At 53.5% G+C, this 12,443-nt stretch overlaps 4 protein-coding genes across 4 annotated transcripts; 3 read left to right on the top strand and 1 right to left on the bottom strand.

The window, feature by feature from the left end:
* Nucleotides 1–2,217: 2,217 nt before the first annotated feature.
* MRS44_004297 (uncharacterized protein) lies at nt 2,218–3,794 on the bottom strand (the record flags this gene model as incomplete). Its single annotated transcript, XM_046277715.2, has 3 exons — nt 2,218–2,580; nt 2,633–3,582; nt 3,686–3,794. 3 exons carry the CDS (start codon nt 3,792–3,794, stop codon nt 2,218–2,220), a joined length of 1,422 nt encoding a protein of 473 aa, XP_046125760.1.
* A 440-nt stretch (nt 3,795–4,234) lies between these two features.
* MRS44_004296 (uncharacterized protein) lies at nt 4,235–5,627 on the top strand (the record flags this gene model as incomplete). The annotated part of the gene is made up of 3 exons (XM_046267872.2): nt 4,235–4,762; nt 4,822–5,300; nt 5,354–5,627. The coding sequence occupies 3 exons, from the start codon at nt 4,235–4,237 to the stop codon at nt 5,625–5,627; spliced, it is 1,281 nt and encodes a 426-aa protein (XP_046125759.1).
* A 2,522-nt stretch (nt 5,628–8,149) lies between these two features.
* Nucleotides 8,150–8,828, top strand: MRS44_004295 (uncharacterized protein; the record flags this gene model as incomplete). The annotated part of the gene is made up of 2 exons (XM_065622148.1): nt 8,150–8,313; nt 8,633–8,828. The coding sequence occupies 2 exons, from the start codon at nt 8,150–8,152 to the stop codon at nt 8,826–8,828; spliced, it is 360 nt and encodes a 119-aa protein (XP_065478220.1).
* A 1,545-nt stretch (nt 8,829–10,373) lies between these two features.
* Nucleotides 10,374–12,116, top strand: MRS44_004294 (uncharacterized protein; the record flags this gene model as incomplete). Its single annotated transcript, XM_046274255.1, has 4 exons — nt 10,374–11,139; nt 11,214–11,280; nt 11,337–11,595; nt 11,676–12,116. 4 exons carry the CDS (start codon nt 10,374–10,376, stop codon nt 12,114–12,116), a joined length of 1,533 nt encoding a protein of 510 aa, XP_046125758.1.
* Between the last annotated feature and the right edge of the window lie 327 nt (nt 12,117–12,443).

Genomic DNA, 12,443 nt, shown 5'->3' with positions numbered 1-12,443 from the left:
TAGCAGAGAGCTAGCTGGTGGTTATACCGACACTAGTAGAGGTGAGCTGCGAAGCTCACAGCTGACGGATTGGCGTACAGGGGTAGGAGGAGCAATTCGCCGATCCTACGAGTCAAGCAAGGGAGGAAGAGAGAGACGTAGGCGATCAAATAGGCCAGGGGTGACGGCGCTTTCAAGCGCGCACAATGCCACTCTGCACTCCCCGTCGTTTTCGCGTATTGCAGAACGATGATTCCGCTGCCGGGAGACAGAATTGGGCGGCGGTTAATTCGGTGATGGTGCCAGTAGGTATCCGTCAGTGAGCAAAGTGGCAGTCGCCGTTTGCCGTGGCCCATGCACGGCGCGGACTGGCAACTATCGAGAGCTGGCGCGTGAAAGAAGAGGAGGATAGGTTGGAAAAGCGGAAACGATGGAAGAGAAGGAAGAAATTGGATCTCTCGAGGAATTAAAAAGGCCCGCGATTTCGATTTCGATTGCGATTGCGATTGCGGTTGTCCTTGGAAGGCACCAAGGAAGTAGTCGCATCCAGTCCAAACCAACCTCGTGCCGGTTTAGACGCAGTGGAATCACGGCGAAGCTTTTGGATAGCGCGATGCTCCTCTTTTGGCTTCACTCTTGACTCTCTCTTCCTGGTCTGTTTCTGTCGCGACCCGTCCTTGTTATCCCCGATTCGTTCTCGGTGGGCTTGGGGTCGTTTTTTCTCAGTCAACGAGTCGATCGCGATGTCCGGGTCTCGTCTCACGATGCATCGTCTCGTGGAGCTGGCGATGTTTAGCTCCAGGCGGGTCACTTGGGCTCGTTTCGCTCCTCTGCGGATGACCTAGTTGCGAGTGGAGAGGAAGGAAAGGGAAACGATGAAGGATGATGAGATGGAGGGGAACGAGTCTCAAGAGTGGTATCTAGGTTTGCGATTCCTCGTGGGAGGACGGGGATTTTTCCGCTTTAGGTTCCGTAGAGAAGGCGAAGCTTGTTTTTTTCTCGCGGTGCTGCGTGTGTCTCCCTCTAGTTCTGGAGCTAGAGGTCGAGGTAGTAGCTGGAGGTATGTGAAAATCTCGATGCATACGATACCGCAAATCTTGAATTGGATGGATGTCATGTTTCAACCAATGTTGGGCCATGAACTCAGGAAATCGTCACTGTGGTTGGTGATTGGTCATCCCCCATCCTGTTCCCTTTTCCTGTTATTCCTGCTATTTATGCCTCATCTTTGAAGTTTTTAACCACTTTTAATAGTTCATATGGATCGCAATCGTTTTACACCTACTGAAACATTTCATCGTCCTTTGACAAGGCTTGCACCAATCTCCATGTGCCATCACAGCCCCAAATCGTCCGAGCTGTCCAATTGGATCACCACGGAACCTCCCAGGCTCATGCACATCTTTTCCAGCACTGGCAATCTGCACATCAAACGCCCATGTCTATCAATCCCATGTGCCGCTCCATTCTTTAACGAAATCGGAAACCAGCCCGTCCGCCTTGACCCCATTCGCGAATCCAACGGGCTTCCCGTGGTTTGCGTCCATGTAGAATGATGTCAGAGGGGTCTTCCTTCGAAGCTAGTGACCCATGATGGACGCTTCTCCCAAGCGATGGTGGTGAAGAAGGGCCCTGCTTTGATCGACAAGCCTTGCCTGCCGTTCCCCTGGCGTCGCTGTCGGCAGCTTCACTTGACAGCTTCACAGCCCACCGCCAAGACCGCAGACAGCCTCTAGCGCTCTCCTGTAGAGTTCGGAAACCCGAGAGTGTCCTAGCATTGTGTCTCTTGCATCTGTAGCGCTGTATCAGATGCTCCCTCGCCAAGTTTGATACTCTTCGGGCAGTATGCCCCTCTCCCTTTTACCCCACAATACGTCATCACCTCTGTCTCGCTTCAGCATCCAACCACTTCAGCTTCCATCATGACGTTGCGCTGCAACGCCAATCCCGGCTCACCGTCTTGGTAGGGTCTTGCGATTCACAGGAACCTCAGCTGATGCTGCTGTGGTAGGCATGCGTCTTTTCGTAAATCAGCTGATTGATTGGTATGACACTCGAGATATCTGTCAACTTGTCTCGACAGACCAAAATGCTAGAGTATACAATGGGCCCCATTTTCAAAACACCACCCAGACCTGCCACCAGTCGTATGCACCCAAAACAATGCCATGCTATTATACAGTCCCTTTTGACTCGACATAGAAGAATTACCATGTGACTTCCAAGCCCAAACGGCCATTATGCAAAGGGGTCACGGTTCCCCTTGCTCGGGCTTCGGTTGTACTTAACTGGACTCCGTGACCGGTCTCCCTTGCTTGGGCTTCGGCGTCCAGAAGGTGTATAAGGTGCCGCCAGAATCGGCTTCATCTTGGGCGGCGAGTTATCCGTGTCCGTACCCTCATCGAGCATCCTATGTCGCTGCATTCTGGGCGTCTGAACAGGAATCCACATGAATCCAGGACCACCCTCTGGAGGAATTGATGGATCATGGATCGTAGTGGCCGACTGTGACTGGACAGGCGCCGGTGCCTTGTTGGCGTAGCCGCCAAATACCAAGTTGTTTGCGATTGAGCAGAAGATGAGGACCGCAAAGAAAAATCCCTGCCCGCCTAATTAGTCTGGGAATCGTAATATCTCTCCTAGAAACTCTTACCCAGGCCTTGAGATTCATTGTGTCCGAGAACTCGTTGATGATCTCGGCAATCTGCTTCGCCGTGACCTTGACCCTCATGATGGACCCGGGATTCTGTTCCATGCAGGTTTTCCATCCATCACACATTGGGTCCAGAGCTGGTGGCCGGTGCTCTCTCTGGCACCCGTTCACGGTATACTCTTTAGTACACTCTGCGATCTTGCCCGTGATCTCGAGACGTGCAAACTCGTTGGCGTTGTAGATGTCGGTTCTAATAGTATCCACGACAGACCAACCAATGTAGACGAAGATTGAGACCAGGAAAAAGTTGACCAGTAACTTTATCCACCGGTACAAATTGTCGGGGGCGTTGGGATGCTCTTCCAGCATATGGAACAGCTTCCCTACGAAACCCTTAGCAGGCTCCTTGGCCTTCTTCTTGCTTCGAGATCGGTGCTGCTTCGGCGCCACGCTATCGTCGGAGTCGGCCTCTGATTCTTCCCATCGGCTGCGAACTATGCTGACGTCCTTGTCGAGATTGTGCCTCTTTCTCTTGCGCATCATATCAGACACCGAGAGGTCTCGGGCCGGTCTAATCTCTCCTCTCCCAGATGTGTGCTTCTTGGTTGCGAAAGGAGACTTGCCATAGCGGAATGACTTGTCGACTTTCGATGGGCTCGAGACTCCGCTCATGGTAACGTCGCTCATGCGATCCGCCTCGGGAGTGTCGTTGGGGTAGTCAGACACCTCTGTCTGAGCAGGGCTATCTTCGGCACCAGAAGCTTCTGACAAGGCTAGATCCTCAAACGGCCGTCGGGGAGTAGTGAAGGCGGGATTTCGAAAGGGCGGAGCAGCAGCCTTGGAGGGAAGTTGAGGTGTAAAGAAGGAAGTCTGGGGTGGTTGAGCTTTTGTGGGTGTGCCCAGGTTCGCAAAAGGGTTCGGTCGCGAAGATTTCGAGGGTGATGCAAAAACTGTGTTGGATGTCAACGGTTAGCAGCTGTTGCCAGTTCCTGCCACTGCCATAGCGCAGCAGCTGTAATACGCCAGCCATCACTGGCCAAAGTTATCACCAACCATTCTGTGAGTTGCTCTTTGCTGCATGTGTAAAGGGACTCGTGGGATCAAATGGACCGCTGTCCTGGTATTCCCAGTCCATGGGACCCTCGAAAGTCCGGCGATCCATGACTGTCCAATGCGCTGTTGGTGTGTTGAGAGTCGTGGTTCTGCCTGAAGTCTGCGTGTGCGGGTCGATGATATTTTTACAGGCTTGTCATCCGCAAAGAGCCACCTTTGTCAACCTGCATGCATCAATCGTCAATGGCAACCAGCGCCAAAGTAAACAAAGCTCCAGCTGTTTGTTTGCCTGAGGCTGCAGCTGCCGGAAGGGGAAGTGGCTGATTATGTCAGCAGCCAGGGTGCGCCTCATCATTGCCTGTGGCGCTTCAGAGCCAAAGAAAGTTGTAACTTCGAGTTTGCGACCTTGTCCCTAAAAGCTTCTCATCCATCCGCTTTTCTTCACTCGCTACTCTTTCGAGAGTGTTAACTCACGGGGAACGGCCTTCAAAGCTTACACGACAAACAATTTGTCTTTGAGGTCGCCGACGCGATCAACGACGCGACACCATGTCCGAAGGAGGCTCCCCTGCTGGCGAGCGCGCCAACGACCCCATTGACGATGGCCAGGAGCGGGAATATGATGATGCTGTTGCGGCGGCCGACTCTGATCGTGAATCCGATGCGCTTTCCGAAGTCGACGAGGACCAGTTCGAAGATTACGACCCTGAAACCGCCAACATCGAAGACCGACCCGTCGATATCGATGAAGACGTTGCTCGCACGCTAAAGGCGACCAAGCGAAAGCGCACAGAGGGGGAAGTTGCCAAGAAGCCTCGAGAAGGCCGACGAGACAAGAAGCGCCGAGATCGAGATGAAGATGTTGTCATGGATGATGCCGATGGGGGCAAGAAGCCACGACGATCGAGACGCGCAGCCGATGGCGAGGGACGGCCCAGAGCCAAGGCTGCTACACCGGAAGCCGACAAGGAGGAGAATCTCACACCCGAGGAGAGGCAGAAGCGGGCCATTGACCGAGCTCTTGATGCCGCTATCAAGAAGCCTAGCGGTCCCAAGCGCAGGAAGAAGGACGAGATTGTATGTTTTTACAGCGGCAGATTCTGGAGGCGAATGTGGCTAACGTTGGTTTCTTCTAGGACCTCGAAAACGAACTCGACGACTTGTTGGCAGATCTCAAGGTCCGAATGGAGCAGGCATGCCAGGCAGACAATAGTGCTCGTGAGTCTGGCCAGCCTGCTCTCCACAAGCTCAAGCTGCTCCCCGAAGTCACCGGCCTTCTGAACCGCAACGATGTTCAACATGCCGTCCTGGATCCCGACACAAACTTTTTGCAGCATGTCAAGTTCTTCCTGGAGCCCCTTAATGACGGCTCCCTTCCGGCGTACAACATCCAGCGCGATATTTTCTCGGCTCTTGCCAAGCTCAACGTTCAGAAGGAGGCACTCCTCAGCAGCGGCATTGGCAGAGTGGTCGTCTTTTATACACGAAGCAAGAAGCCTGAGCCTAGCATCAAGCGAATCGCTCAGAGACTGCTTGGTGAATGGAGTCGACCAATTCTTAAGCGGACAGACGACTACAAGAAGCGCCAGATCGAGACTCGCGAGTTCGACTATGAGTATGTGTTTGCCCTGCTAACCCGTCCAACTGGTGTACTAACCGTCATTCCAGGGCCGCTAAGCTTGCTCAACGTCAAAAGGCAAACTCGCAGTTCAGCCTCTCCCAGCGCCCTGCGCAGTCTTCCAGGGACGCCGAGCGCGAGCGTTTCCTCGCTCCATCACGCTCCAACAACTCGGCTCGCATGGTCAACCTGCCATCGAGCTACACCATCGCACCCCAGAGCACGTACACTGGAGCCCGTGACTCGAACCACCGCCCACTGGGTGCTGGAGGCATGGATGCTTTCCGCAAGCTTACCCAGAAGAGCAAGAAGAAGAACAACTAAGTCAATGCTGGTTGAGATTTGGCATCGGTTTCTTGGTTGGAAGCATGTGTTGGCACGCATACAGGTTGTAAGCTACTAGGGGTGGATCAAAGACGTTGGCTGGTGTTGGCGGGATAGGTACTGGCGTTTGGCGTACAAGCATTTGAAGTCAAACTTATTAGTTAACTGAAAGTGAAGAAGGCCTGATAATTTGATGGGCTAACAGACTTTTGCCATCTCGTCATGGGTCGAGCGTGACTGTAATCTAGGCTGTGATGTTGGTGGATTAGCGGCATATGATATGGCGATCTCTCTACCACGTGTCATGCGTTCATCTCGTCAAGCCTCTTTCTAAAGCTAACACGTGAAATTGGAAACGTTTAGAGGTATTTATTGTCTGTTGCTATGGAGCTAAGTCTACCTACCACACCTTCGAGTCCTAGAGAGGCCAGGTGACTCTTGGGAACAAGCCTCAGTTCGTTCTCTGGAAGAGCGTGACTTGGGCTGTCAACCTATCGGAACTGTCATCACTTTCTCAGTTGCACCACTTCTGAACAGTCTCTCCAACGTGGCTTTGGTGAAATCTGGTATTGTTTACAGCTCGGCATGTCGTACTGGTGCGCTGCGAACCTCGTTTTCCTGCAAGGCATCGGAGGACAAAGGAAGAGGCATTACGTCGAAAGCCCACTTTCAGCGGGAATGCTATGCCAGTTCTGTAAAGCCCGTTATCCAAGAAGTTTATTTTTCTCACGATAGGGGTAGACGACGGGGTCGCCGGAGAGAATTCCTTGGTGTGTGGTCCGGTCCCTGGGAGGCTTTTTCTTGGACAAGGGACGCAGTGACGTCAGCCCAACCTCTCTAGATTTTGGGGGCTGCAGCGGTTGCACAGAAATATTGGCATCCATGCCACGAGTGAGGCTTGGAATATTGAAAAGGATATTGGCCAAGATCGTATCGACGCTGCAGTATGTGAAATCCCAATAAGGAAGAAGAGATCTGGCAAGAATCAAAGCCATTCGTCAAGCTTTGTCAGAATTAACTTCAAGCAAACGTTCCCCCCAAACCAAAAAAGTTACAGCACCTCCCTCCCTACAGCGCAATCTCCAACGGGCTGGCCGATTTGAAAGTACCCCGCGTAAGCAATGTACCTGTGAGCTTTTGGGGAAATGGCGTCAGTCCCCTACAGTCTGCGCGCGTGTGCGACCTCTAAGCGCCGGATGCGGGTGTACCACTTTGACTGCCGTTACTCCGAATCACCTCCAACTACCGCTGCCCGAAGATCGTTCAGGTACGGGGGAACAAGTTTTTCTTGAGGAGCGTTTTGAGTTGCGAGGAAGAAGCTTGTTTTCTTCTTTCTGACTGGTGGAAATGATGTTATTTGCGTTGAACAGCTCAGGCCCACGTGTTGAGTGGAAATAGGTAGATATTCATGCATCCATCTTTCATCCGTTGTTCTGCACCAATGCATCGTCGTACTTATCGCAATGGATGTCTCGGCGACGCCATGATTCAAGTCTTTCTGGCTCTTATACCTGTCTGCTGTTCTCGTCAATATCGACCTTGGCATTGATATTTCCAATGTAGCTGTATAAAATTGAATGATAACTTCCGTCTCCGTCTGACAAGATGTGTTGCTCTTGGACCTCTCCCCTGTCTTTCAGCTGGTACCAGGCCTTTGGCCGCGGAAGCCGGCGATTGGGTTCCTGCTACTGGCACTTGTAAAAGAAGCCATCTTGTTTTCTGTTGGCCCGGCTGGACTGGACTGGACTGCGCTGCGCTGCGCTGCAAGATACCTCGTCCAGCAGAGCTTGATCAACCCGGACCCTGGCCTTGTTGCTCCTCCCCTTCCAACGCTTCAGGCCGTTCCCGTTCCCGCCTCCCGTCTCCCGCCTTCATCCATCTCTACCCAAATTTCTTCTCCCTCCCCCTCCTCCCAACTTTTCCTCTTCTCATTCAATCTCGTCCCAAGATCCGTCTACGGCGCCTACACTACTCGCGGCCCGCCCAGAGCCCCATCGCAATCCGTTCTGATCAATCAGACTGGGTCCAGCCAGTCTAATCGGCCAATTCGTTCTGCCCGTTGATCTTAGCCAGGTTGCGCCGCCACTGCGCAATATCTTTGTTTCGACTTTTTGCGACGCGACCAATCCCGCGCCACTGCCGCACCAACACGCAGATACCATCCTCTCTCCCGTCAGGTCGACCATCTCCTATCATCTTCCGAAAACCCTCATCAACAATTACTCGGCCGATTCCCATTCTGCTGGGACCCCGATTGCTGCGAACGCACGCCATTGAGACGCCCGCCCACCGAGTCGAGCACTTACAAGCACCCCTCACCCCCACCTCGACATTCGTCCATTTCTCAGCGCCGAAAGAATCTCGTTGCAGTTCGCGCTACGACAGACCAGACCATCTGCAACATTCGCGACGGCCCAAAACCATTGGCGAACCGGCGGCGACAGCGATACTGGCGCTGAATTTCTCCCTCCTCTTTTGAGCCTTGATTCTACACCCCCGCTGGTAGCATCAACAATACCATCATGAACGGCACAGAATCTCCCGAATCCCAGAAGCCACCGCCTTCCTCGGCCGGCACCAATGGACATGCCAGCACCAACAGCAGTCTTGCCGCCAAGAAGCGCAAGAAGGACGGCCTCAAGCCCATCATCACCATGGAAGGGGTAGGTCCTCACCCAGCGATTGGGTATGTACAAAGATTTGTTTCATCTCGTCTTGTTGTTTATTGTTGTCACCCTCTGTACTTTTTACTTGCCTGCATCGCCTTGACTACCCGACACATTGTTTCCTCATGACAACGGCATCGAAATATGCGGTCTCGTTGCCTGGAATCTGAGCAGTTTGCGCTCGCCCTCTGCGAGGGTTGCCCTGGAGCACTCAGGCCAGAGGGGTCGCAACCTAAGATGTCTCACCCCCACCTACACGATTTCTTGTGTTTTGCACTCTTTTGCGCCGGTTCAGGACGGAGTCGCAGAAGAGCCTGCTGGGCACTAATTTTGGCTCAGTGCTGGCAAGGCACAGCACAGACGCCAATACGAAGATGAGACCAGAGCGACAGCTTCCTTGCGCTTCTCTGTGAGGGCCCAATGGCCTCTAGCCAAGCACCATTCCAGCGGCTTGCCCGAGGACGGTCAGCGGCGACACATGGCGCGGTATTGCATCACATTACAGAAGACGGCAGCGGGCAGTGAAGCAGGTTGAAACGAGTGTGGACACTGCTCACTCAACCACTGGCTCCCCCCGCCAACGATGGCTGGGATTCAGGAGCTTGGGACCGTGTGCTTGGGCCTTGATAGGAGGGCGGAACCCATAAGTCTTGGGCATTCATCAACCCTGAATCACTCGATCCATCGATCACTGGATCCCTAGGTACCTGATTCAGGGCTTGGGTATCCGTAGTGTCGCGGTCAGTCAGTCACTCGCTTGCTGCCCTTCCAAGGTAGTCTACCTGGACCGGCTCTAGCTCACCCGAGGCACGTCCCATGGGTCTGGTGGTTGGCGATGATGCAGGATGTGAATGTGATGGTCTGGCATGGCCAAGGTGGTGGTGCTCATGCCCGCTACCACCTGACTGACCGGTGCCGTCACTCTGCGTTCTGCCATGCCGCTGCTTGCTTCCTTGTCTTTGCCGACTTCTCGGTGGCGGGCTGGACTCTTTGAGCCTAGGAATCCAAGGGACCCTTTATTCGCCGGGCGGGACGCTCCGTTTTGCGCCGCGTGCCAGCCATCCCCATCCCATCCCATGGTCGTCGGTCCTTTGGGTAGGGCCCAAAAATCAGAAGCCAGAGGCGATGCAGATCCAGAGACAGTCAGAGGTTGAAGAGAAGCAAGCAATCAAAACTCAAGACAAGGAGCACGCCCCAACCAGTCGACCTGCAAATCTTTCTCACCATTGTTCTACTACTCTCGCCTTTCCTTTCTTTTCTTTTCTCTTTATCCATCTCACTCGCATATTCCCTGTTCGCATCCGCAGCCGCTACCGCAGCGCAGCCGCCCTCCAAGGTGCCGCGCGCAGTGTCGTCCAATCCTCTGCGTCTTTGTCATCTCCATCGTCATTTTGACCTGATCCTTGTTCTTCTCCCTCGTCCTTCTTTATCCCCCGCCCATAACCCGCCACGCCGCTCGCCCGCTTGTCAACCGCGCTTCGCTACCCGATTGTTGTTATAATTCCCCTATTTCATCATCCCAAGCGAGTGTTTTCTCCAAGCATAGGGGCAGGAGAAGCAAAGAGAGGAAGAAGAGAACGACATCCATAAGCCAGTCGCGAGCGCAAGCTGCGCCATGAAGACATCATCATGAGTTTCCTCAAAACAAGGTTGCACTCCCCCATCACCGCCCCCATGCTTTGCCCTCTCCCTCGTCAGCCTTGGGCCTTGATATTCTACATACTCTTCTGGTAGCCCAGAGGTTGTCGCATCTTGCACCTCATCCCGGATTGTCTCCGAACAAGGCCTTGACGGGTTGCTATGGCCTTGGATGATGTTTTGATGCTTCCCCGCCATTTCACCTCACCCAAGCCCAATCCGGCAAAAGTCCCCCACCACGCGCTCCATGACCACCAGCTCTTTCGCCGCCGCCGCTCCCGCCAAATCTTGCGACCGTGGTTGTTTGATCTGCCCTGCCTTGCCTGCATTGGCTCCGCCGCAATCTTGACTTGCCATCTTCACATCTCGCTCTTGCGCCTTGGACATCGCAGTCGCTAACGTTGAACTTTTTTCCGACTCTAGATCGCATCAACTGTCAGCCATGACCCACTCCCCCTCGTCCTCGTCGGTCGACGACGCCGCCGAAAACACTGCAGATGAGGAGGATTCTGAAGATTACTGCAAGGGCGGTTACCATCCCGTTCAGGTCGGAGAGAAGTTCAAGGACGGAAAGTACACGGTTGTTCGCAAGCTAGGATGGGGTCATTTCTCAACCGTCTGGCTGTCCCGCGACAACACGAGCGGCAAGCATGTCGCCCTCAAGGTTGTCCGTTCCGCCGCCCACTACACCGAGACCGCCATCGACGAGATCAAGCTCCTCAATAAGATTGTACAGGCCAAGCCTGACCATCCCGGTCGCAAACACGTCGTGAGTCTGCTTGATTCGTTTGAGCACAAGGGGCCACATGGCACCCATGTATGCATGGTGTTTGAGGTTCTCGGCGAGAACCTGCTTGGCCTTATCAAGCGCTGGAACCACCGCGGAATCCCCATGCCTCTGGTCAAGCAGATCACAAAGCAGGTTCTCCTTGGCCTCGACTATCTCCATCGCGAATGCGGCATCATCCACACCGACCTTAAGCCCGAAAACGTCCTCATCGAGATTGGCGATGTCGAGCAGATCGTCAAGCGCGTCGTCAAGCCCGACGCTGGCGACAAGGAGAACAATCGGAATGGCCGCCGACGCCGGAGAACTCTCATCACTGGCAGCCAACCTCTGCCATCCCCCCTCAACACCAGCTTCAACCACACCAACCTCTTTCCCTCACCGAATCCTCACTCTAGTCTTGCTGGTGTTTTGAACGAAGGTAAGGCATATTTTCTCCAATGCATCAAGGTGACTGTTTTGCGTACAAACATGCTAACACACTCCTCTAAGCAGGCAAGACATCAATGGAATCATCTCCTAAACCAGGCGATGACGCCCAGAAACAGCGAGAAAAGTCTGCGTAAGTGATGGCGCCGTGGCTCAGTATCAGTTTGGCAAATACTAACTCTAATATAGCGACCTCCTGAGCCGTGAAGTTTCTGGCATCTCTCTCGACAAGTCAAACTCGCCATCGGTGTCAACCGGCGAGAAGCGCAAAGCGGAGGATGCTCACGCCTTTGACGTTATCAGCGTCAAGATTGCAGACTTGGGCAACGCCTGCTGGGTCAACCACCACTTCACCAACGATATCCAAACGAGGCAATACAGGTCACCCGAGGTTATCCTGGGTGCCAAGTGGGGGGCCAGCACTGACGTCTGGAGTATGGCTGCGATGGTATGATGAAGACTTCTGATTCACCCGAATGGGATAATTATTGGTTGCGCAACAGAGATGAGCTAACATACGTGTGTCAGGTCTTTGAGTTGATCACGGGCGACTATCTGTTTGACCCCCAGTCGGGCACCAAGTACGGTAAAGATGACGACCACATTGCCCAAATCATCGAGCTGCTCGGGCCCTTCCCCAAGTCACTATGCCTCAGTGGCAAATGGAGCCAGGAAATCTTCAACCGCAAGGGTGAGCTTCGGAACATTCACCGGCTCCGGCATTGGGCTCTACCGGACGTGTTACGCGAGAAGTACCACTTCAAGGAGGACGAGGCGAAGCGCATCTCAGACTTCTTGACCCCGATGTTGGAGCTGGTACCGGAGAAGAGGGCGAATGCTGGTGGTATGGCAGGCCACGCGTGGCTGGAAGATACACCTGGCATGAAGGGGTTGAAGATCGAGGGCTTAGAAGTAGGGGGCCGGGGTGAAGGCATCGACGGTTGGGCAACGGAGGTGAGGAAGAGATAAAGGCAATATAGACGTGTTGGACATGTCGCATACAGAGACACGAACCAAAACTCGACAGTCCGGGGGCACCACATACATGGTTGGTCTTTTTTCTGTTTGACAACCTTGCTAAGATGCTACCTGTTTGTTTGAACCGAGGCATCTTGATTTCTGCGAGAAGACGTATGAGGACATGATCTGGAAGCGAAAGACTAGGTACGGTACGGTGGTGGCTCCCCATGATTTTTGGTATCAGTGTTTGCTCATGATATGCGGATACTTGGTGTTTTTTTTCTTTCGTTCTTGTCCTGTTTTTTACACCTGTATCCCCTCACAGCCACATTTGTT

This window comes from Fusarium solani (genome assembly GCF_023522795.1).
Source record: "Fusarium solani strain SB1 chromosome Unknown bctg00000002, whole genome shotgun sequence".
Classification (NCBI taxonomy): Eukaryota; Fungi; Ascomycota; class Sordariomycetes; order Hypocreales; family Nectriaceae; genus Fusarium; species Fusarium solani.
Note: the sequence above shows the minus strand (reverse complement) of the source record. Positions and strands in the feature narration are given on the sequence as shown.